A 26522-nucleotide genomic window follows, 5' to 3' on the forward strand; every position below is an offset into this window, starting at 1 on the left:
TCACTCCCCTCGCACGAGCTCTCAGACCTAGCGCCGCTGTCACCTTCCAACGTCGCCAGTGAGGAAGAGCTTCACTGCCTCGACCTCGTCGCCATTGTACTCGCGCCAACCGTGGAAATCTTCACTCCGCCGACGTCGTAGTTGTCTTCCGCCGCCAAGTTAGGGCGTGGAAGATGTGAATGGACGAGCTTCTCAACTTCAACTCCCAGTTCGTCGTGTTCTTCATCAAGGGTAAATAAAACCTGCTTTTACTGCCCTAGTTGATTTTGATGATTTTCACAAAATCTTCAAAAGGTGTTTATTCTTCAACTTCCATACTCTTAAACACCCTGTTGATTTTGTTCTTGATTTGTTTCTCTAAGCAACGTTTTTCCTCAAGATTCCTCAATTGTGTAGATTTTCAAATCTATACAACTATGGAACCTAAGTCAAGAACGCCTAGTGAAATTCCTCAAGACACCCATGGTCAAATTCCTCAAACTTGATTTTTTTGAAAAACTTCTGAGAACGCATATGACCTCTCCAAATTCCCCGCACCTATATTCTGTTCACAGGTACACATGTCCGCTGTTGAATCTCTAGGTCCTCATCAACTTAACTCATTTGCAGCGTTTCCTGAAGACAAATTGCATACCTTGTCGGAAAATTCAATTGTTCAAAATCCTCAAGTGAAGAAAATGGCTGATGACAAAAGACCTCAGAAGGGAGGAAAGAGACCAGAGGCGAACACTACTTTTGAAATCCCTGATGACATATATGATGAATATTGCACTCCTGACAAAGCCAAGCATGGCAAGGAGAACACAAGTCAACACAAGGTGCGCATTAAGCAGATTGAGAGGAGATGGGCCAGAGAATGGAGGGAGTATCGATATGTGACTCCGAAATACATGAAGAAATTCGCCATTCACACTCCATGCCCAAGACCTCCATTGGCACCAGGCCAAGTTGATGATCCCTCTAGCATCAGAAGAGGTGAGGAATTTCTGAAGGAGTGGGCCAAGCAGCAAGCTAAGTTGGCCAAAATGGCCAAAGAAGCAGTGAAGAAATTCAATGAAGATTCTGCTGCTGCCGCTACTGAGGCCTCTGCTAGCAAGCCTAAGAAGGCAATGCCAAAGAAACCAGCTACCAAGCCAAGTTCCTCAGCCGCAATGCCCTCATGGCCAAGCTCTGCAATGCCCTCATGTCCAAGCTTTTCAAAGCCCTCACGGCCTATTCCTCAAGCAACATCCTTAAAAGCAGCTCCAGCCCCCTCTGTTGCAAAATCCTCAACAACTGCTGCAAAGTCCTCAGCACCTGTGCATCTTGCCTCTTGCCAAAGGACTACAGAATCTCAATTGCTTCAGGAGCATCACAAGTTCCTCAACTCCACCTCAGTCCTCAACTGGTCCAACCTTGCTGAAGAAAAAGGCCGCTGCTGGACGAGGCACAAGGCCAAGTCCTCACAAGAAGCAGGTTGCCTTTCAAGTACCGTCAAGCGATGATGAAGCTGACGATGAAGAATTGGCTGAGATCATCAGAGACAGGCAGCAAAGAGCCGCTAGAGCCAAAGGCAGTGAAGTTCCCCTCCTAATGGATCCAAAGTTGATCCTTGATTTCATAGATCTGTGGCACAAGGACCCTAATACTCCTCTTCCTGATCTGAACCTCACTCCTGGCCAGAGCCACATGCTCAATAACTTCATAGGCGAAGAAAAATGAAAAATTGAGAAGGCCAGGCAAGTGAAGAAAGCATAGTACAAGAAGGAGTGTTTTCTAAAGAAGAATGTTGTGAAAATGTCTCCTGAAGAACTTGTGACTATGCAGGCTGAGATCAAAGCACTCAGTGATGAATTTGACGCATATCGTGCAGACTAGCTATGTGCCAAAGTCAGATTCGTCAGAATGACAAAGGGATTCACACCAAATGTTGTAGCTTCATCGCAACAAGAATTCCCCAGGATGAGACATCTGCTTAGCCTACTGAAGAGAATGCAAGCACAACTCATGAAAATCAGACTGTTGAAGAAAATGAAAGCACCAGGGATGCTGAAGAAATTCCAGCCTCTGAAGAAACTGCCAGGGCAACCTTCATTGTTGCGCCTGATGAACAAACCAGGCCAGTTGAAGCATCTGCTACTGTGCCTGAGGAATCTGAACATGCCAGGGCAACTGCATCAGTTGCGCCTGAAGAAACTGAACCTATTTCATCTTCTCCTCTTGAAAAGTCATCACAGATGAAAAGTATCAACCTTCCTTCTGCATCCGAAGCAAAGAAGACCAAAGCTACAGAGAAGGCAGCAGTGAAGAAAAGGAAAGCATCTACAACCTCAGAGTCTTCAGCTCCTAAGAAAGTGAAGACTTTGACGAGCTCATTCGCGAACCCAATTGATGATGTTCCTATATCAAGCATGCCATCAAAGGAGATTGTTCCCTTTGGTGAGGAATATGTCATTTTAGATGACAGTGATGAAGAAAATCCTTCTGCTGCTTCGTCAGAGCAGTTGGATGAAGACATTGAAGTGGATGAAATCCCTTCAACTCCTCTGGTATCATCGCCCATGCATCAGTTCACAGCTGGAGAGGCATGCGTTGAAGAAACTGATGAAGAAGATGAGGGTGTGGACATTGGGTCTACAACTCCGATTTTGAATGATGACTATTGGGAAAGTCATCACCCAATTCACCACTGACAACCCCTTTGCATCAACTTCCTCAGTCCCCTGTCCAAACTGAAGAAATTCATACGAGCTCTGAAGGACATCAAGCTTCACTTCATTCTATTCCAGAAGAAGTTCCAGCCACTAGTGCTAAAGAAATGGAGGCCAAGGCTTCTGCTGCTGAACCTGTTACTGAAATTCCTCAGCCTGTGGCTCTAGAGATTGTACATCAAGAGGCAGTGAAAACTTCAAATGTTAATCTTCTGCCCAAGCCACAGAATCCTCTCACCAAGAAGCGAAAATTCAAAGCTGACGACTTCTTTGCTGAGCATCATTTCTTCTTAGACTATAATCCTTATGACTCTGCTAGACTTCGTTCCAAGCGCTTCTGGACAACCAGCCAAATGAATTTCTATTCCTCACTGCTATTTGATAAGGACAAGGTTTTTGAACATCATCAAATTCCTCATGTGGATATGGAGTCTCTTCCATGCTTCACCCCTGTCCTTAGTGTTCTTCATGATGTTGGACTACTCAACCTCCGCACTGACATTTGCGACTAGAATGAAGAACTCATTCTTCAGTTCTATGCAATGCTACACATCACTGGCAATGTTGAAGATGTGAATTCATGGGTGCATGAATGGATGTCTGAAAACACTCACTACAAAGCACCGGCCTCTAAATTGCTTCATGTCATCCTAGTCAGTTCTCCCACTAAAGGTGCCAGACTCATGTATGCAGAACCTAAACTTTCACATCATCTGATGCAAGTGCTGATGAAGGCTTTGAAGCCTGGACAAGCCCCAAGGACCACATTCCTCATCAAGAAATTGCTTTATGTGCCAAGGATAGTATATAGCATATTGACCAAAACCCTCACTTCAATCAAGGGCCACAGCTTTGATGAAGAAGAGGTTGTTGGCATAATGAAGAATCTGTTGTTCAATATCATACATGGTATTCCTATCAATTACCATGACTTCTTCATGAGGACTTTGGCCAATGCTGCTCTGTCACCTTTTGAGCTGAAGCCCTATGCACCTTGGATTATGAGATTCATCAGATCAATGTCTTCAATTCATTACAAGGCAGACTGTCAGAATCATCTCAGCTATTTGCCTCCTATTGAAGTCCTCAAAAGGAATATTTCCTTAGCTGATGAGAAGGGCAAGACTGTTGTCATTGATGAAGGCACATGTCCATTGGATGGACCGTTTCGCAAAGCTGCATCCTACTCCACCAATGATGACTCTGCAACACAAGATTTTGCCGCAAAAGCTTCAAAGCAAAATCCTCAAGCCACTGCTCTACGTGTGATGACTGATCGTGAGCTTCTCCTCATTCTTCATTAGAAAGTTGATCGCAACCACAAGTGGGTCAAGCGTCAGTTTGGTGCAATTCTTCAGAACATGACAGTAACACAAAATACTATGAAGAAGAATCACTATTATCTGCATGAAGTCTTTGACCGCACTTGGGCTATTCTTTCAAATCTGTATAGTGCTGAAGATCTCAAGGAGATGGAATTTCAATAGGACTTTGATTGGGCACGGCCACCTTCGAAGAAATTCAAGAAGGACAAAGTTCCTCAACTCGTTGCCAGTCATATTCTTCATCGCGCGAGACAGATGAAGCTGAAGAGTTGAACGACACCGCGCCAGGCCCTACCTCAGTGAACGACCCCAACAACGTTGGCGCTCCTCCATCGACATCATGATGATATTCTTCAGGAGCGTTAGTCCTCACTTTTCATCCCTTTTGGTCATTCGATGACAAAGAGGGAGAAATTTGAGTTAGTCTTCAAGCGGGTCTCTTATATATGGGCGTTTTTTGTTAAGTGACAACTCTCGCACTTCTGAAGTGTTTGTTGATCGAGTTGTAAACTTAAGTCCTATGGTGGTCTGATACTTTTGCTCTGTTTTCTACATGCTATTTCCTCAAGTACCTTAATGCACGCATGTTGAATTTTATCAGACACCATATCTCATCATGCATTTCAAATTCATCATATCTTATGTCAAATGCATGTATGAATTACGAGATATATGGGGAGATCTCCATGATATTACTCTCCAATGTGCATTTGCTACTCAAGGCAAATTCCTCAAATATGCACATCTTCAGGGGGAGTTCTTCTATATCTTGCAATCAAATTCCTCAATATCAGTATTTACACTTCACATGTTTATCCCCGTTGAAAACTTAATCTATATTGTCATCAATCACAAAAAGGGGGAGATTGTAAGTGCATCTAGGGCCCCTTAGTGATTTTGGTGTATTAAAGACTTAGAGGTTAAGGGACTAATGTGTCCGTGAGTGTACACAGGTCTATAAGTCTTTGAGGAGTTTGATATTTACGATGAAAGTCGACCCCTAAAAATGAATGTATTCAACTGAAGACTTTGGTTTTCTGAAGACTTTGAAAGTGAAGAAATTGGTGTGATCCTGAAGACTTGGTATTTATGCAAGGAACATGAAGCGTGAAGACTTTTGTTTTCGTAGTTTCATTTTCTCCTTCTTGAGTCATAGGAAACACCGTACTGTTAAAGGGGGTCGAGGTAAAACTAATGAAAAGTTTCCAGGTGATGCTCATCTCAAAATCCTACACCTACCAATCCCTTCAAGTGAAGCCATTGGAAATATCATACAATTCAGTCAATTTCTTCAGTGACTGAGACGAAGTTCTTCTGGTCTCTGAGGAATTTGTCCTGACTGAGGAGTTAGGAATTCGCTAGTGTGGATTGCCTACAAGTTAGGAACATGATAGCCCTGAGGAATTTGAGAGCTCAAATGTCCGACCGTTGTTGTGCTATGCGCCAGCTGTCCCAAAATATCTACCCACCTAACAGTCATATCATTGAAGGGCATTTATGTCTTATCATGTCGGGATGCTCCCTAGGCTATATAAATAGCCGCCCCCTATAACCACTAGCTGGTTGGTTGCTCCGAGAGGAACTGACACTTGTCATTGAGGGCATCCCATCCTGCGAGAACTTTGAGCGAAAATCATCAAGTGAGGAAAAACCCAAACCCAAATACCTACAAACCTAAAGTGATTGAGCATCACTGAAGAGATTGTTCTTGTGTGGAACCGATGCTTGTTACCTTTGAGGACTGTGCATCCTCCAGACGGTTAGGCGCCATGGTCTAGAGCATCGAAGAGGAATTGTGGATCGCCGAGTGACCGAGTCTGTGAAGGTTTGGAAGTCACCTGAAGACTTACCACGAGTGATTGGGGTGAGGTTTGTGTGACCTTAGCTCAAGGAGAATATGGTGAGGACTGTGTGTCATTAGGTTTAAATACCTAGACGGTCCAACCAAACATATGACTATCATAGCAGTTGGAACTGGTCTACCAAATCATCGTCTTCACCAAGCTACTGGTTCTGTTTCCTCAACCCTTTCATTTCCTCATTCATGTGTTGATGAACTTGATCGTTATTGTTTGTAGACTTTGACTGAAGATTTTCTCAATTTCCTCAATCCTATTTCTTCAGTCACTTTGTATTCAGCCTGCTTATCATATTTTCATGCTACTTGTGCTATGTGCTTGTTTCATTTCATCATGATGACTGTGTTACTGCTCTGTTACGCTTGCACCTGAGCACTTATTCCGCTGCTAGTTGTTTGTGACTTAGGAAATTCCTCGCCTTGAATTTCCTCAGTGATGAATTTGTAAAAATCGCCTATTCACCCCCCCTCTAGTCGGTATAACGCACTTTCAAAAACTCTTCAAAGGAAACCATAGAATCATCAAAATAAGCACACAACGCAAAGAAAACAGAATCTGTCAAAAATAGAACAATCTGTAGCAATCTGGAAATTTCGAATACTTCTGAAACTCCAAAAATTCCGAAAAATTAGGACAACTTGAGAAATTTGTATATTAATATTCTGCAAAAACAATCAGTATTTTTTCGCGCTTCTGTTAAAAATAAAAATTGTTTTCCTGGGCGCAGAAGTTTCTGTTTTTCAGCAAGATCAAATCAACTATCACCCAACATGACCCCAAAGGCTTTACTTGGCACAAACACTAATTAAAACACAAAAAACACAAACATAGTAGTAGTATAATTGTGCAAACACTCAAGACCAGAAAGAAAAGGACAAAAATAAATTTTATTCATTGGGTTGCCTCCCAACAAGTGTTATCATTTTATGCCCCTAGCTAGGCATAATGCGAAGGATCTAAGTATTGTTATCTTTGTCTTTATTTCCCTTAGAGGTGTCCTTGTCAGGAGGTTTTGCAAAAACAACATAGAATACGTTATCCATATAGACTTTAGCACTATCAAGTTGATTATCATCATATCCTTTTTGATTTCTGGCAACAATCCAAGAATAGTGTTGATTAACATCATTGAAAACATGTTGGGTTATATCTAAAACAGGGACTTCCTTTTTAATATTCTCATCAAAGATTTGATTGTCCCCAAGAAAATGTCTTAGCACATAATCACTATTATAAATAATTTCATCTATCACTGGTTTTTTATGATTCATATCATAGAAATCAAGAATTTCCCTCGCTTCCCGTACTATGTAATCAAATTCATTCATAAGAACAAGGGTGGCCAACTTTTTAGCTTTGGGGTTCTTTATAACGGGTAACTCAAAAAAAAATCTTTGCAAGGTAGGATGCGTACGGATAAATTATTTTTAAGTTTCAGAACTAGTGCTGAAATAGCTTCTGCATAAGACTTAGTCCTCTCAAGAATAGGAGCATCATCAAGACATAAATTACCAACACAATTGAAAAATTCTTGGATACATTCTTTTCCTATAACATTTCCCTTTCCCCAAAATAAAAGTTTTAGCATCCAGATTGCCAGATCGTCCAATTTTAGGAGTTAGGCCATCATCTGTTTCTGCAATCCCAAAGTCACTCACGGTGACAAATCTAGCAAACAAAAATCCAACGAGAAACACGAACGAGAAAGAGGGTGAATAAAATGGCAAATTTTTGTGAAGTGGGGAGAGGAAAACGAGAGGCAAATGACAAATAATGTAAATTGCAAGGAGATGAGATTTGTGATTACGAACCTGGTAGATGTTGATGATGTCTCCCGGCAACGATGCCATAAATTCCTTTTGATGCAGCTTGAACTATGTCGGTAATTTCCCAAAGAGGAAGGGATGATGCGGCATAGCTACTGTAGGTATTTCCCTTAGTGATGAGACCAAGGTTATCGAACCATTAGGAGAACCACGCAACGCCACGTAAATAACTCCTGCACACAAAGAACAAATACTTGCAACCCGACGTAAGAGAGGGGTCGTCAATCCCTCACAGGTAAAAAGATAGGCAAAATTGTAGTAGATTTGATAAATAGATCTCGCGGGAATGCGAGATAAAATATAAAAAAATTGTAGCAAGGTATTTTTGGGTTTTTTGGATTAGTAGATCTGAAAATAAAAGCAAATAAAAATAGATCGCAAAGGCAAATAAAAATTGTAGCAAGGTATGGAATAAGTGCTCAGGTGCAAGCGTAACAGAGCAGTAACACAGTCATCATGATGAAATGAAACAAGCACAGAGCACAAGTAGCGTGAAAACATGATAAGCAGGCTAAATACAAAGTGACTGAAGAAATAGGATTGAGGAAATTGAGAAAGTCTTCAGTCAAAGTCTATAAACAGTAATGATCAAGTTCATCAACACATGAATGAGGAAATGGAAGGGTCGAGGAAATAGAACCAGTAGCTTGGTGAAGATAATGATTTGGTAGACCAGTTCCAACTGATGTGTCAGTTGTACGTTTGCTTGGAGCGGCTAGGTATTTAAACCTAAGGACACACAACCCCGGACACACAGTCCTCATCGTATTCTCCTTGAGCTAAGATCACACAGACCTCGCCCAATCACTCATGGTAAGTCTTCAGGTGACTTTCAAACCTTCATAGACTCGGTCACTTGGCGATCCACAATTCCTCTAGGATGCTCTAGACCATGACGCCTAACCATCTGGAGGATGCACAGTCCTCAAAGGTAACAAGCATCCGTTCCACACAGGAACAATCTCTTCAGTGATGCTCAATCACTTTGGGTTTGTAGGTGTTTGGGTTTGGGTTTTCCTGACTTGATGATTTTCACTCAAAGTCCTCGGGGGATGGGATGCTCTCAATGACAAGTGTTAGTTTCTCTCGGAGCAGCCAACCAGCTAGTGGTTGTAGGGGGCGGTTATTTATAGCCTAGGGAGCAGCCCGACATGACAAGACATAAATGCCCTTCAATGATATGACCCTTAGGTGGATAGGATATTTCGGGACAGCTGGTGCGTAGCACAGCAACGGTCGTAAATTTGAGCTCTCAAATTCCTCAGGGCTATCATGTTCCTCACTTGTAGGCAATCCGCACAGGTGAATTCCTAACTCCTCAGTCAGAACAAATATCTCATAGACCAGAAGATCTTCATCTCTGTCACTAAAGAAATTGGCCGAACTATATGAGATTTTCAATGGATTCACTCAAAAGGATTGGGTAGGTGTAGGATTTTGAGATGACCATCACTTGGTAACTTTTCCTTAGTTTTACCTCGACCCCCTTTAGCAGTACGGTGTTTCCTATGACTCAAGAAAGAGAAAATGAAACTACGAAAACAAAAGTCTTCACACTTCATAATCCTCGCATCAATAACAAAGTCTTCAAGGTCACACCAATTTCCTCATTTTCAAAGTCTTCAAGAAAACCAAAGTCTTCAACTGAAGACATTCATTTTTAGGGGTCGACTTTCATCGTAAATATCAAACTTCTCATAGATTTATAGAACCGGTGTACACTCAAAAACACATTAGTCCCTTAACCTATAAGTCTTCAATACACCAAAATCACTAAGGGGCACTAGATGCACTTACAACCTGCTCCTACCATATCTCCGGAAGGGAGAAAGGAAAGAGAAGGGGCTCCTCCCCCTTTCCTTCTCCCTTATGCATTATATGGAAGGGGGGCGCACCACTAGAAAAATCCTAGGGTGGCCACCGGCCCTATGGAGGCACCCTAGGGCTGCCTCCTCCCCTCCCACACCTATATATATGTGGGGAGGGGTGCCACACAAGACACATCTTATTCCACACCGTGTGTCGGCACCCCTCCGCCTCTAGTTTACTCATTCATTCTAGATCATCACAGTGCTTAGGCGAAGCCATGCGGGATTGCTTCACCGCCACCGTCACCTCGCCATAATGCTGACGGAACTCATCTACTAACTCCCCCCGCTTGCTTTATCAAGATGGCGATGACGACACCGAGCTGAACGTGCGCAGAACGCCAAGGTGTCGTGCGTTCGGTACTTGATTGGTTGGAGCGCGAAAAAGTTCGACTACATCAACTGTGTTGTTAAACGCTTCGGCTTACGGTCTACAAGGGTACGTAGACACACCCCTCATTTCTATGAATCTCCATGGATAAATCATTGCGTGTGTGTAGAATTGTTTTTGTTTTCCATGCATCGTTTCCCAATAGTTTCTCCTACCAAAAAAAGAGAGAGAAGAAAAAAGAAAATGAGAGAGACAAAATAAAAGATGCACCACCGAGGTGCCACAGAAAAAGGAAAGAAATAAGAAAATAGAAAAAGAAAAAGGAGAGGAAGAGAGAAGGAGCAGCACCATTATCCTTTTTAGTATACACTTGTGCTTAAAAGTAGCACCACTTCATGCATTATAAAGTAGAAAATTTCATAAGCTTCATATGTTTCATACTATTGGGGAACCTACATTATAGAACTTGGCTTGTATATTCCGATGACGAGCATCCTCAAAAGCTCGAGGTCTTCATGAGCAAGCGAGTTGGATGCACCCCCACTTAGTCCATAGGAGAGCTTTCATATATTCATAGCTCTATGTGCATCCTAGTTGCATGGCAATCACTACTCCTTATGTTGACATCGATCATAGGGCCTTCTCCATTGCCTAATGGTCAGATGCGTTGATGCAAGACTTTCTTTATTTTTGACTTATTCAAACCCAACCATTTTCTATCATTCCCTTAAGTGTGAGGCATAGGCTTGCGCTCAGTGTTGCACAGGTAGTTGAGCGGTGGAATAACGCAAACAAACGATCTTTCTATTGTACCTAGTATGCCTTGGGTTGGTGTTTTTGAAGCGATCCCTAATGCTTGATTTATTTTTGTGTATGATTGCCACTGTTGTGTCCTAACATAATATTGACCTTGTTTCTAAACCTTTGGCAATGGGAATTTAGGCTCCACAAAAACATTTTCCTCTTTCTTAATCTACATGGAAATGGAACTAGTAGGATAGCTTGTATTACTCCTTTGCTGGTTAACTTTTGCATGCTTGCACGATAAACATGGATATCACTTTTAGGGTTTGGTTCAATGTATGCTTTAGAGTTGGTAGCATTGAGCTTTTTGGTAGTCAACCTTCTTACTCGAGGACGAGCAAGGTTTAAGCATGGGGAGGTTGACGGCTCTATATTTTATGCATATTTAGAGCTCATTTTTTTGCATGTTCTCTTTATATATCATGTCCCATTGAACCAAATAGTTGTCTATTATGCATGTTTACCGGTATTTACATTTTCTCTTGTGAGCATTGCACATTTAGTATTTTATTTGGTTTTTATTAGTTTCCTTGTTTTCTTGTGTCTACGGGTGTTTTCGAGCAACCTAGGACCAAGCAGGATGAAAGGACCAAGGATGGGTTCGATACGAAGACATCTAGGAGGTAGACTTAGCCATTTTGGAGGTTGGAGAAAGTAATTTCCCAAAGTTCTCCAAATCAGGATCTAAGACTAAAAATGGATCGGTGTCATTCATATGAATCTAACGAGCCCAAGAACGTCAAATTCCGAGTTCGTATGAAGATTTGGCGGCCGTTTTACCGAAAAGGGTCCGAGTAAAAGACGATGTTCCAAACGGCGGTCATTTGATGTCCAAACGGCTCCAAAAGTTGCCCTTCCAGATGGAATTATTCACCAATTTCATCCCCAATTGTTCCCACGGGATCCTTGGCTCATAATGAAGGGTCTAGGAGAGGATAAGGCTCATCTTGAGCCCTTGGATGCATCACACATCAACGGAAGAGACCGAGGAGGTGCCCTATATACATCTCTTCAACCCTAGATGCCGACTCCTCTCTCCATCGTCTCTCATTCATCACCAACACATCCAAGACCATCTCCATTGTTTCTCCACACCTGATAGGAAGGGACAACGTCAAGGGAAGGAGGAGGCTCCACCACAATAAGCACCAGCCTTTCGGCCTGTGCCCTCGCGCCGACACCGTCACCGTCACCGGCGCCGCCCATCTCCATCACCACCGCGCCACCATCTCCATCAACACCACCATGCCTCCTTCCTTCATCCGACTTGATTGAGTAGTTGTATTAGTTCTTGAGGATATGGTTGAACCATATATGATATTTGTTGCGATATAATATTACATGTTCATTATTCGAGTTAGTAGCCTTCATGAATGTTGAGAGGAGCGCTCAGTCACATTTATGCCTTGTGCCATGAAGTATGTTACAATCCTTGTAATGGTTGGGGATATTGGGGTAATTTGAGGTGACAGTAAAAACCTCAGTTCCTCACCTTTGCAAAGGATTGGAGAATTACAGAGAACCCTTAGCGAGGTCACATCCACGGGGCAACCTTAATCTTTATTAGTTGTAACCTTGTGGGGGAGACTATGATGGTGGCGTGCGTGGCATGAAGTCTACTTTGAGTAGAACGTGCGTTGTACCCGGCTCCGTCCACTTATGCATTTGACCAGTTACTAAAGGATATGATAGTTCATATGTGGTAGTGATTCCAGACCCCTCGAGAACATTTACTACCCAAGCGTCGTCCCTACTAACTTAGTGTCTTATGTTTCTTGTTTTTACCTTCTTGTTAGTAGTTTAGTCAATTGCCTTTTTATCCAGTTTTCCTAGCAATGATAGAGTAGACTATTTCCAAACTCCGGTTTGGGTGTGTACGTGGCTGCGTGAAAGTGAAAACTTAGTTGAGGGGTTTGTGATGCCTTCCTATCAGCTCCCTGTGGGTTCGACACTCTACTTATCACAATGAAAGTGCTACAACAGCCATGTGCACTACAGTTCATGAATCGTCTACACCGCAATTATCCTAGATATAACCAACCAATGTGTAAACCTAAGTACTGGGCGTACCTATATAAACCGATGGATGGGGCTCATAGACGAAACATTCATACACACATGAACTCATGGTAGATCAACATGTACTATGTACTCCCTCGAAATCAATATGATCAAAGGAGGACGTAGGGTATTATCTCTTTGAGAGCCCGAACCTGGGTAAAATCATGTGTCTTTGTTACCATCACACAAAGGCTACTCGTTCTGGACCCCCTACATGAGATCTGCTGGGTTTGACTCCATCATCTGCCTCTGCGGCGTCGGCCTCGAGGGTTGCCACGACCTCTGCCTTGCACAGCGGGCATGCCTTGCGTCCTCGGCGGACGAGCAATATGCGTTTACCTCCGACTTAGAGCCCGACGCCGTAGACAGTACGCGCCACCGAAGTGGTTGTGTCGCAACCCCCGAGTTGGTGCGCTAGAAGGACCACACCGCAGCCATCGAGGCCGTGGTCAACCACACCACATCCGTTGGGGGCGCGGTCATGCGCCTCGAGCCACCAGCCCCAGCGGATCCAAGCGCCATTTGCGTGGATGCAATGGATTCCCGCCGGATCCAGTCCAATCGTGATGGGGCGGACTCCTCCCGGAAGCGGCGGAGAGTCATGCGGACGACCATCTCCTCCTCGGCTCTGCATGGGACGAGGTCCCAGTTGACGGATTGGGAGAGTTCGGAGTCGAATCCGTTGCCCGGCATGGGGAGAAGGCCGGAAATCGCCGGAACGAAGCTTGGGGGCGGAGTGGAGTGGCTATGGTATCGTTCGGGATGCAGATGGAGACGAATATATGTTAGGTCGTGGTGGGCCAGTGTGGGCTGGATCCGACATGGCGGACGCGTCTGGGCCTCCCTATATCCGCACATGTATGAGCTGTATATGAGGGGTGTTGGTCGGCCCGAGCGTATAAGGGTGATATGAGGCGAAATTACTAATTAAGGAGTACTCGTTGCAAAGACATTCCACTTTCCTAGGTCGCGACAAGTGGCGCACATGCAGCGCGCCACTTGTCGCAACCTGGGAGTTTTTCCTTTTTTCGTAGATCTGTTTATTCAAAACGTTTTATCTTTTAAACCGTGCGTCCAAATCTCGAACCGTTTTCACCATTGGATTCCTCGCGTAGAGATCTTTAAAATTAGATCCCATGTTGATAGGTTTTGACGAACTATTTTTTTCACGAAAAAGACCGGACGAAAAAAAATCAAGCGAAAAAGCTGAACCGGGAGCACAATTTTTTTACCTTTCCAAAAGAGACACGCCCATGCCTCTCGTGAAATCACACCCATGCCTCTCGTGGAAGGAAAAAACAGAAAACACGTTTTTTTCGTTTCTGAGAGGCACGTCCGTGACTCTTGCGAAAGCACAACCGTGCCTCTTGCGGAAGCAAAACCGTCACTCTCGCGAAAAAAAACGAAAACGCGTTTTGCTTTTCCCTTTCCGAGAGGCACGGCCGTGACTCTCACGAAAGCACAACCGTGCCTCTCGCGGAAGCAAAACCGTGACTCTCGCGAAAGAAAAAAAACAGAAAACACGTTTTTTTTTCGTTTTCGAAATGTACGGCCGTGACTCTCGCTAAAGCACAACCATGCCTCTCGCGGAAAAAACCGTGACTTTCGGGAAAGGAAAAAAAACGCATTTTTTCGTGGAAAAAATTTCTTTTTTGATTTTTTATCGAAAAGCTAAGGAAGACCGAGGGAAAACCAAAACGTGGAAAAACCCGAAAAAGGACTGTTTAAAAAGCTAAAAACGCGTGCGAAAAAAAAAAACAAAATCTAGAGGGAGCGTCCAGACCATGACACGCGGCGAATAGCTGAGGGCACGCCAAATGACGCTGATCGTTGCGAGGCTTCTGAAGAAGCGCTCGTTAACTAGTTGCTCCCGTAATTGGGTTGAGATTTTGTGACCAATCATTGACCGAATCGTCCGCTCAAAAATATAAAAACGTTCGAGGAGTCCGGCTGTAGTTATGAAAACAACCGGGCTTACGGGAGAAGGAACCCGGTTAAAACACAGGAATCCGGCTACAGTTATGGAACAACCAGGCTTACGGGAGAAGGAACCAGGTCGAAGCCCGAAAATTATCGCTTTTACTTCACCATGCGGTCCGCCGCGATGGTAAAACACCACACTTGCTACTGCTGGATGGGCAAGTGGGCAACACGCGCAGAGGTAAGAAAACACACACACACCGCCACTTCCAGAGTCAGCAATCCCCACACCCGCACTCCTCGCCCAAAATCAAACGCTTCTCCCCTCCAAAACCCCAACGCCTCGCCGTCGCCGGCCTCGCCTCCGCCGCGGGTTCCGCCAGAAGCGATGCCCCGGAAGCTGCGGGCGCTCCGCAAGAGCCACGCCCTCGCCGGAGCCGCCCCTAATGCCGACCTCGTCCGTATCCCCTCCGCACGGGTATCCACCCCAGCTCAAACCCTCGCTTCGGTGGCGACACAGGTGACCGGGGAAATGCTCCATCCACTGGATGATCGCTTCTCATCCACTTCTCCGCGCGTGCGATACGCCTTCCTGGGATTTACAGCGGGGACGGGACTGATGATCCTTGCCCCGCTTTTGCAGGGTCGCGATGACGCGGAGAAGCGGCGGGTGGTCGGTGTGGTGGTGGGAAAGGGCTGCTTGAAGCGGTCGGTGGGTGGTGCCAGCGGCGGGGGTTCCGGTTCGTCCAAAAAGGTGAGCTTTGTGTTGGAGCCCCAGGTGCGGGTCATGTCACCAGCTGCTGCCAACACAAGGGGAACGCGGAAGGGCGGGGAGACCGTTCCTGTTCCTGGTGATGACGGTGCTGACGTAGGCGGAGGGAGGCCTCGTCGTCAAACCCGTGTCCAACTTGGTGGTGGTTCTGCTCCAGTGGTAGGGGCACATGCTCCGGTTAGGCGGTCTAAGAGGATTGCGATGAATTTGGGTGCTGGAGTTGAGCAGCTTACTGCTCCGGCTAAAGCAATTTCGGCAGCTCCGGCACCTACTGATTTAGCACATTCTAACATAGTTGGAAGTAATGCTCCCAAGGCTGAGGAAGAAGATGAGGTAGAAGAAACTGTTGGCAAGACGCGGAACAAGAAGAGAAAGTGCATGGATAGTTCTGTGCATATGATTCTCAATGCACAAATTGGAGTTCCTCGTAGATGCACAAGGTCGAGCGGCCGGCTACCAGCAGCCCCTTTGGTATGCTCTCATGTGCTTGAGAAGAGAGGGCGGATGAAGGTAACATATGTTAAGGAACAGACATGTGTTGAGGAGCAACCTGCTGAAGATCAAGACTTAGGTAGAACACTAAATTCTGGATTAATTGCTCTTGAGAGCAAGAGAAGTTGCAGCAAGGTGCAAGAAGATGAACTTGCTGCGCAAAGGGCTGCTAAGGAGGAAACATCAGGTAGGGCCACAAGATCAAGCTCAATAGCAGCTGCTATGATGTCTCCCACTGTCGTTGAGTACAGGAGGACAAGGAACACAGAAGATGCACGCTCTGATGGGGAGATGCCTATAAAGGATGCTCCTGTTCTCGGTGGTTTAAGGAGTAGAGCTGGTCAGGGTAACAATGGTGTGGTGGAGGAAAGTCACTTTGTCAAGAAATTGGGAAATAGGAGGGGACCCAGTAAACCAACTACTTGCATCAACAGGCATCAACAGCTTGCATCTTCTATAGAGGAAGAATATCAAGAACACGGTGTTGCTCCCTTTAAGGCCCCTCCACTGAGGCAATCTAGGCGAAACCATTCCGCTGCCAGAGAATTGTCGTCCACGCACAATGCGGCAAATGATGGCATAGAGGATAATGTGGCGAAGGAAGACGAACATTTGGAGTTACCAAGGAATGGCAGAGCTAAGGTAAGTTAGCTACCAGTGTTAGTGAAATTCCTTCTAATCCTAGCAGTGGCTATAGAAAAAAAAATTATAGGTAGTTGAGCCTGTGAAATGATCGAGGCATATATCTGTTATTCCTATTTTGCTTTAACTGGGAATGAAACGGCAAGGCGGGACTGATCCTTGTGTTGTTTTACAGGATTGTGCCGGTGCAGAGGAGCAAGTGGCCGAGGTGGTAGTGAGAAAAGGGTGTTTGAAGCATCCAGGGGCTGATGCGAGCAGTGGCAGCTCCAGTGCTGCCAAAAAGGTGAGATTTGTGTTGGTGGAGCAGGCAGAAGCGGAGATGGTTGGATTCAGGAGGCCATGGGTAACATGGTCCCCTGTTGTTGCCAAGACAAGGGGTAGGCAGAAGGCCAGTGTGACTCTTTGTAACGCCCTCGATGCGGCTATATCTCCCACGTGTCGAAGCACGACTTAGAGGCATAACCGCATTGAAAGCAATGTCGCAAGTGAGGTAATCTTCACACAACCCATGTAATACATAAGGGAAAGAGATACATAGTTGGCTTACAATCGCCATTTCACACAATTACATGAATAAAGCATTACATCATCCAGATACAATCAAGGTCCGACTACGGAACCAAAATAAAAGAAGAACCCCAAATGCGACAAAGGTCCCCGATCGACCCCAACTGGGCTCCACTACTGATCAACTAGAACGAAACAACACAAAGGGCAAGATCTTCATCGAGCTCCTCCTTGAGCTTGGTTGCGTCATCTGCACGGTAACATAGGCACCTGCAAACTGGTTTTGGAAGTATCTGTGAGCCACGGGGACTCAGCAATCTCGCACCCGCGAGATCAAGACTATTTAAGCTTATAGGAAGGATGGAGTAATGAGGTGGAGCTGCAGCAAGCGACTAGCATATATGGTGGCTAACCTACGCAAATGAGAGCGAGAAAAGAAGGCAAAGCACGGTCGATAAAAGTATGATCAAGAAGTGATCCTATAGCAACCTACGTCAAGCATAACTCCAACACCGTGTTCACTTCCCGGACTCCGCCGAGAAGAGACCATCACGGTTACACACGCGGTTGATGTAAAATAAGGTCAACTTCGGGTTTTCTACAACCGGACGTTAACAAATTCCCATCTGCCCATAACCGCGGGCACGGCTTTCGAAAGATAATACCCTGCAGGGGTGTCCCAACTTAGCCCATGACAAGCTCTCACGGTCAACGAAGGAATAGACCTCCACCCGAGACACTCCGATCAGACTCGGTATCCCGGTACAACAAGACATTTCGACAGGGTAAAACTAAACCAGCAACACCGCCCGAATGTGCCGACAAATCCCGATAGGAGCTGCACATATCTCTTTCTCAGGGCACACTCAGATGAGACTAGCTACGAGTAAAACCAACTCTCAAGTTTCCCCGAGGTGGCCCTGCAGGCAGCTCAGTTCGGACCAACACTCAGAGGAGCACTGGCCCGGGGGGGGGGGGTTAGAATAAAGATGACCCTTGAGTCTGCAGAACCCAAGGGAAGGTGGTAGGTTGTTAGTGCAAATGGTAAAACCAATGTTGGGCATTGCTGGAGGAGCTTTACTTAAGGCGAACTGTCAAGGGGTTCCCATTATAGCCCAACCGTGTAAGGAACGCAAAATCCGGGAACATAACACCGATATGACGAAAACTAGGGCGGCAAGAGTGGAACAAAACACCAGGCATAAGGCCGAGCCTTCCACCCTTTACCAAGTATATAGATGCATTAATTAAGTAAGATATATTGTGATATCCCAACAAGTAAACATGTTCCAACAAGGAACAACATCTCCATGTTCCAACAAGGAACAAACTTCAATCTTCACCTGCAACTAACAACGCTATAAGAGGGGCTAAGCAAGCGGTAACATAGCCAATCAACGGTTTGCTAGGACATGGTGGGTTAGAGGTTTGACATGGCAATTTGGGAGGCTGACAAGCAAATGGTAGACATCGTAGCATTGGCATAGCAAAAGAGCGAGCAAACTAGCATAGCAAAGATAGTAGTGATTTTGAGGGTATGATCATCTTGCCTGAGATCCCGCCGAGAAGAAGAACGAATCCAAGAAGAAGACAAACGGTCGTAGACGAACAAATCCTCACAACTCCGGAACGAAACCGAAGCTAACGAGAGAAGCAACCCGGAAAGAAACAAACAACATAGTAAACACACAAGCATAAACAAGTCATGATGCACAAACAAGTATGATGCATGTCCGGTTTAATGAGGCATGGCATGGCAAAGTGCAACAAACAATACTACAAGTTAAGTGGAGCTCAATATGCAACGAGGTGCATGTTGACGGAACACCACATCAATTATTTAGTTATCTCCCGTTTAAGCTACCCAACAATATTAACTGTTGTTAAACATGGCAAGAGGTGAAGTATAATATAAACTATACCATCTAAACAATTTAAATGGGGCCGGATATAAAAACAACAAATCCGGTAAATCCCCATATGCATTTAGCAATTTAATGCAACAACAAGTTTAAACATTTTAAATGTTGTTATCATGATGCGGATGACATATACAAGTTTTATGCAATTTTATGAAAACGATAACATGAGCATGATACGAGGCATTTGGTCACCATGGCGGAACGAAAAAGGTGCCACGGCGGTGAAACGGAAATGGTGCCACGGCAACATATCCGAAAATGATGCCACGGCAACATATCGGTTCCGGTAGCTCATGGAGATACCGGTGCAAAAGGAAGTGGGCGTGAGCGTGTCATGCAAGATGGTGGGGTGCCCCCGGATTCTGGGTTCCCACGGGATGGCAGCATGGAAAACGAGTGACAATTCGGACACGGTGCAAACATACGGTTCATCTCATACATGCAAGGGCATCTCATCGCGGTCGTCTCGGGTTATACCTTCGAAGCGAGCAATCGGGACGGTTCTCGTTCGGCGAAGGAAGTAGTCGTTCACGGCCGTAGTGGAGGTAGACGTTCATGTGGCGACGTAGAGGAAGTAGTTGTACACGGCGACGGTAGTAGTGGAAGTTGTCGTTCTCGCACGCTCTAGGGTCGAGGGTAGAGGTTCTCGCGATCTCGGCGACGGTAGTGGTACATGTGACGTCGGGGTACTTGTTGTTTCCGTAGACGGCGGTAGAGGTACTTGACGCGGTCGTCGAACTTGACGAAATCCATTTGGAAGTAGACGTCCGTGGGGTCTTGTCGGTTGGGTACTTGGCGAACCCAGAGGCCTTCGTAGTGGTAACTCGCGAACTCCACGGGGCGGTCTTGGCATGCCACGAGCAATGGTGCGATGTCCAGGTGCATCGGCGACGGGGATCGGGCGAGGACGAGGACGAGACGCGGACCTGGGCGGCGGGAGCCCAGCTCCGACGATGGCGGCGGCGCTGGAGCGTGAACGAACGCCGGGTGAGGCAGAGAAGCTCGCGTCCCTGGCGGCAGGGAACTTGGCGCGGCGACGGCGAGACGGGGCGGCGTCGGGCACGCAGGGCGAGGAGAAGCAGGGCCAACGGCGCATCGAGATGGTGTAGCAGCTGTTGCTGCTGCCGGTGGCGAGGAGGTCCTGGCACGGTTGCGGGAGGCGAGGCGCTACGGGGATGGCTGCGGGGTGGAGGAGGCGCGACGGGATGGCTCGGGCACGGTGCGGGAGGAGAAGCAGGAGGAAGGTTGCAGGGGACGGGCCGAGGCATGGGGTCGTCGGAGCAGCGCATGGGCGACAAGGCCGCCGGAGGAGGCTCGCGTGGAGGGCGACGCTCGGCAGCGGGGCCAGCAGCAGGGCAACCGCGGGAGGCCGAGGCCGGCGGAGGCGCGGAGGCGGCGTGGCCATGGACGACGGCGAGGAGGGAGACGTGGGCACGCGGCGCTCCTCTCTCTCTCTGCGACGGCGCAACGAGGGAGGAGGGGATCGAGCGCTGGGCTCTCCTGGCGATGTGCGTGTGCGTGCGAGAAGGAGGAGGAGGGATCGAGCGAAGGCGGCGGCCAGAGGGAGAGATGGGGATCGGGCTAGGGTTAACAGTGGTGGGGGCGGCTGGGCCTTGGGCCGGCTGCTACGAGCAACCCGAGCTACGGCTGCTCTCCTTCTTCTCCTTTCTCCCAAAAACAGAAAATGTCAAAGAGGAAAAAGGAGAAGAAAGGAAGGTAGAGATAGAATTTGGGCATGGGGATTATTTTCCCGGACTCATAAAAAATAAGCTTGTTCCGAGAAAAATAGAAAGGCCATGATTGAAAGATTAAATTCAAACTCATTTGATTTAAATTCAAATGATTTGAATAGGAAGTGAGGTTTGGGAAGGTCTAAAAATGTTTGGATTTTTGGTGGAGCTCCGGAAAATGATGAAATAAATATTGGCAAGGTTGGAGACCAAACTTGAAGCAGAAAAGGAACGAAATTATTTGTAAGTGTGTTTTGGTGATTCCAAAATAGTGGAATATTTAATATAGCTCCCTAATATTGGAGGATATGTTATAAAGAGAAGTCACCATGTGAGTCCCTCGATTTAAATGGATCGAAAAATCCATACAATTTATTTAGTTGAGGTTTTAAAAATTAATGATATGATGGCATGATGACATGATGCAATGCACATGATGCAAGGATGAATGCAACAAATAAAACAAATCACACGACGAAACTCGGAATAGCTGGAAGTGTTGATGGTGATTCTGATGGCGAAGGTGCCGATGCTGGAGGTGCAGGTTCAGATGCCCAGTTGAGGTTGTTCAAGAGGAATGTGGGGAATTTTGGTACTGGTGATGGAGTTGAGAAGGTTGCTGGAGCTGCAAGTCGGAATACTACCTCCAAGGCTGATATGGAGGATGGGGATGTAGAAACAGTTGATAGGAAGCGAAAGGCCAGCGAGAATACTGAGGATATAGGGTATGTTTGGTTGATGCCTAACATTCCCATAACTAACCTTAGTCAAATTCTGTCAGCCACAAAAAGTGTGGCAAACAAAATGGCCACCAAAATTGTAGCAAACTTTAGCAAGAAACTGAGTCGATGACATGTGGACCATGGTGTAATGAACTGCGGCATGGCTAAGATACGGTGTGCCAATGTTAGTCTAAATACCAAGCATGCCCATATTTCTTGGTGCTCAAGTTAGAGTTTCTCTCGTAGAATCAAGAGGTTGAGTATTCTCTTGTCGCTGGCCTCTTTCCTGTGGTCTCTGTTGTTAGGAAGAAAGAGAAGGCAGATAAAGGCAGGAATGGGCAGACGGTGTGAAGCAACAAAATGTGTTGAGGAGTAACCTGCTAAAGTTCAAGATTTCTGTAGAATTCGAAGATATGGACTAGGTTTTGGGTGGTCTGAAACCCATTAAGATGTTTATAATCTGTGAACTCTTTTGGTGATGTCAGGGCAAGTGTTGTAGCATCTCGGACTAAATTTATGAATGCACTGGTGATGTACTAACTAGTGTGATATCTCTCCAAGAGTCATGAGTATTCTCTTGGTGGTTTCAGGTTGATGACTAAATTTTTTAACTGTATTTTCCATATGTGGTGATTTCACATAAGCCACTGTGGAAAATGCATCACCCATTAGTTTTTGTAGTTTATCCCATGCAGTTAAAAAATTGCACTTCTATAGATGATTGCTTATTTAGCATCTCACGTTGACACGGAAATAACATTATAGTATTATGCATAGTTCTTTATGATTCCAGATGTTGTGGCCAACATAATTCTAGCTTGCTTTATTATGGATATATCAAGTGATAAATAGAAGGCCTTTGGAATCTGGTTTTCTAACACTACTTTTGGTACCATTTCAAGTCTTTTTTTGTATTTATGGGATCTATATGCATGGTGACTTTTGGAGCTGTAAACTACATATTTTCTTGATTGACTTTCTGAACGACTGGTTACAGTTTTTCGAGCTTCAAGTCCATTGCTATATGTAATAGGTTAGATTAGTTGCAGGCTTGCAGCAACTCAAGGAAAATATGATGATGGTTTGTAGAGTATATTATAGATGGTGCGTTCACAACATTCATCATCGATGCTTGACAGAGGCAGATCCCATCACTAATCTCAGCAGCAATAGTTGCAACCAAACATGGGCTGAATGCGTACTGACGGCCCGCACCGTACCCCCACCTTGTGGGGGACGAGCTCCGCAGCTCCTACGTCGACGTCTACTCCAACCTTCTCTCCAGCAGCAAGGTGGGACAATCTCTTCCCTATCTCTTTCCCTTTTTTTACATCATCTATTTTTCCTTTATTTTCATCAACGTTGATTAGTTCCATAGTAGATCGTTGTTGGTGTATGCATTCTTCGTGATACATGGTCCATTTTCTACGGCGTATGACTGTGATATCATGTACAGATCGAGTCTATATATTGTCTACTGTTTGCGTAGTTGGAAGAGGGGTTCCATTCAGAAATGCTTGAGCTTTATTGAGCTGTAATGATGCAAGGATGTACTTGTTCTTTCGTGTGACTTAAGACTGGCCTTTTTTTGCTCTGTATGGCCCTGCGTTGTTGCCCTGTTCGCCTGTGCTAATCACGTAGCGCACTGCAATTCCCATTTTCGTAGGAATTCGCAGAAAAATAAAAATTCGGCAATCAGATTGATGTTGTGCATTTGTAAGGAGCATGGATCTTAGTGTCAAAGTTCAGAGAAAGGCTGATTGCTGGTTCATACCACCTATTTGGTGTATCCTGTTGCTTGTTATCTATGGGTGAAATTCACAAACCTTTATGCTTTATTACAGGGGCTCATGAGCATATTTGGTTCGTCGAACAAAAGAAGGATTTGAGGATTTGAGGTACTCAAAGATGTCAAGGGCATTCTCAAGCCATTGAAGTAACTGTTCTTGCCAAGCGCAGTCTAGGATGTTAGTGTTAGTTTACATACATGGTACAATGTTTTATCTTTTTCAAATTAGCCAAATCTCGTGCGCAGTTTATACAGTTTAACAGTTTAACATTAGTCACGACACCATTATGGGATAGCTATGTCTTCCAATTGCTGTTAATATAGTTGTCTTTAATCTTATATTTGAAAAAAGCACCACATTGGTATTGTTCTTTTGAGTTATTAATTGAAGTAAACTACTTATTTCAGGTTGACATTTCTTCTCGAACCTCACACTTATGCAAGCACTAACTGGGAAGCCTGATAGAAGTCTCAAGGTTACATTTTTTGTTCAAGATTAATATACTAACCTCTGATTATTTGTGCTTGTTATGCTAAATCACCTGATGACCACGGGTATACGGCAATATCACTTACTGTGGTCATACGTTTCAGAGTTCTATTTGCTTATGGTGGACGAGAAGGTATTTTTTCAGTTTCGTGGTGTTACTTTGTCCATCACGCATCATTAGTGTTTAGTTATGTGACTGCTTCTATAGCAGTATTTCGTGGGATAGAACATTTTGCCAGTAACTGATCTGGTCATGGGATGTACTCTCAAAATGCAAGACGGTATGTACTTCTACACTAGATTGTTCTGGGTTAGAGCAGGCACATTAATATATCTGTTTATTTTCCTTTTTGTGGTCTATTTTGCAGCGATGCTCGCTCTGCCAGGTAGCTATGGGTCCAAAGTGTGCATAACTCTTGCTAACCTGGACGTATTGTCTTTTAGAAACAGGTGCCATTTTTCGACTCTTCTTCGTATGGTTTATGATGCAATGTATTATTATTGTGTGGCTGAGACGAAAATTTGTGTTTGCTTTATTGAGTGTTGAGCTGTTTTTTTAGAAAAGGGGGACATCCCCGGCCTCTGCATCGGAAAGATGCATACGGCCACCTTTATTAGCAAGCAAAAAGTTCAACAAAAGTCTTAAAGTCTCAAAAAAAACTGCTCACAAAGAGCTAAGGAACAAAAATAAAAGCCACAACCGGCTGGTAAAAGATAGATAGGAAAACTAATTGCCTATCCTATTACATGACCGCCACCCAAACCGGCTGAAGATATCCCGCGCTACCATCTTTCATCAGATAGATCCAGTAACCAAACGCTCACTGGCCTCCATCGGAGTGAGTAATGACCACATACGGATCAAAGCAGTGGCTCGGAATATAACCTGCAAAAAATGAGCAGTTGTTGTTCTGTTAAAGACCAAATCATTTCTGCAATTCCAGATAGCCCATAATAAAGCATATACTCCTATATGAATGTGTCTCGCTGTTTGGAGCTCAATCCCATCCAACCACGTTCCAGATAACGTGTTAATATTATGAATATTATGTGGAGGAGTAATATTAAAGCCTATGTTCACTGATTGCCATAGAATCTTTGCCAGAGAACAATCGAGAAAGAGGTGCTTGATTATTTCATCCCTGTCTCAAGAGCTACAACGAGAGGATCCAGTCCAGTTGCGTTTAATCAAGTTATCCTTAGTTAAAATAACTTGTTTGTGTACAAACCACATGAACACTTTAGAATTAATGGCATCTAAGTACATGGATTTAACCGTAAATTCTCCATTCCTAGTAAGCTTCCAACACAACTGATCCGGACGTTGAGAGAGTTGAACACCCACCAGTCTTCTTACAAGATGGAGCCAAGCTTCCCAACGATTACCGGCTAATGCTCTCCTGAAGCTAATATTTAGAGGCGTGGACTGACATACCGACTCAACGGTCGCATCTCTTCGTTGAATAATACTATAGAGAGAAGGATACTGGAGTGCAAGGGGCGTATCCCCTAGTCAGCTATCCTCCCATAATCTCGTAGAAGTACTGTTACCGACAACCACCTTGGTCCGATTAAAAAAGAGCGATTTAACTCTCATCAGGCCTTTCCAGAAAGGCGAATCCATCGGCCTCACTGTCACCTGGGATAAGGTTTTGGATTGAAGGTACTTATTACGCAGAATCTGTGCCCATGTGGCCTCGGTCTCTCGAGAAAGCTTATACAACCATTTGCTAAGAAGACATTTGTTTTTCACCTCAAGATTTTCGATACCTAGACCCCCTTGGTCCTTCGGTCGACAAATAATGTCCCATTTAGCTAATCTATACTTTCTCTTCATTTCATCACTTTGCCAAAAAAATGGAATCGATAGAAATCGAGTCTTTTCCGAACTCCCACTGGTACCTCGAGAAAAGACAAAAGAAACATAGGCATACTTATGAGCACCGAATTAATAAGAATTAAACGGCCTCCATACGACATCAGTTTGCCCTTCCAGCAGCCCAATTTCTTCTCAAATCGATCATCAATGCACTTTCATTCGCTATTTGTTAGCTTACTGTAACATCTCAAATTTTCAATTTGAAATGTTATACATAGTCATCCATGCATATCATATTTTATTCGCATTTCGTCTCGCGATCCTCAAGATCCTAAGCAACTCAAGGACCTTCGGAGAGAGTTGGGGATTTCCCGGTTTTGAAATTTGATCTTTATCAAATTTTGGAACGAGGATTTTTGGTTTTAATTATTTTCTCTCCAAAAATATTTCATACTAAAATATACGAGAGGAGATAATATGACTTCTCCAAGATAATTGAAATATTGGAGGAAAAATATTAAAATCAAATGTTTATTTTATTTGGATTTTATTGCAATTTTGTTTGCATTAGAAAAATTGCACGTTTTTCAAAATTGCATTTTAGGGCCAAGAAAATGTTCATCTCGTTCTAAATATTTTATTTAGACGGTGAAAATTTATTTTGGCATTTTTAGATTTTTATTTATTTTTCTAGGATTTTATTTCGGTCGGCGAAATTATTTAAAAAAAGGTTCCTGCGCCCGACTGGACCTAAGGCCCAGCCGAGTCAGGCCGCCGCCGCCGCCGCCTTCCCCGCGCGCACCGCCGCTGCCGACTCGGACTAGGAGTCCGAGCCGGACTCCTCTCCGCTGCCGCGCCTTGCCCCCTCCTCCAAGCCGCCCCGCCGCCCCAACACCCCACCGCAGCACCGCCGCCCGCGCCGCGCCTAGCCCGCCGCCCGCGCCACCTAGCCG

At 44.9% G+C, this 26522-nt stretch overlaps 1 protein-coding gene across 1 annotated transcript; it reads left to right on the top strand.

The window, feature by feature from the left end:
* Nucleotides 1-14988: 14988 nt before the first annotated feature.
* On the top strand, nucleotides 14989-24200 carry LOC119300760. The gene is made up of 9 exons (XM_037577651.1): nucleotides 14989-15204; nucleotides 15328-16590; nucleotides 16766-17080; nucleotides 22521-22763; nucleotides 23316-23461; nucleotides 23669-23736; nucleotides 23855-23883; nucleotides 23959-24031; nucleotides 24119-24200. The coding sequence occupies exons 1-3, from the start codon at nucleotides 15073-15075 to the stop codon at nucleotides 17042-17044; spliced, it is 1674 nt and encodes a 557-aa protein (XP_037433548.1). The 5' UTR covers nucleotides 14989-15072; the 3' UTR covers nucleotides 17045-17080; nucleotides 22521-22763; nucleotides 23316-23461; nucleotides 23669-23736; nucleotides 23855-23883; nucleotides 23959-24031; nucleotides 24119-24200.
* The last annotated feature ends 2322 nt before the right edge of the window (nucleotides 24201-26522 follow it).

The sequence above is a fragment of the Triticum dicoccoides genome, chromosome 5A (genome assembly GCF_002162155.2).
Source record: "Triticum dicoccoides isolate Atlit2015 ecotype Zavitan chromosome 5A, WEW_v2.0, whole genome shotgun sequence".
Taxonomy (NCBI): Eukaryota; Viridiplantae; Streptophyta; class Magnoliopsida; order Poales; family Poaceae; genus Triticum; species Triticum dicoccoides.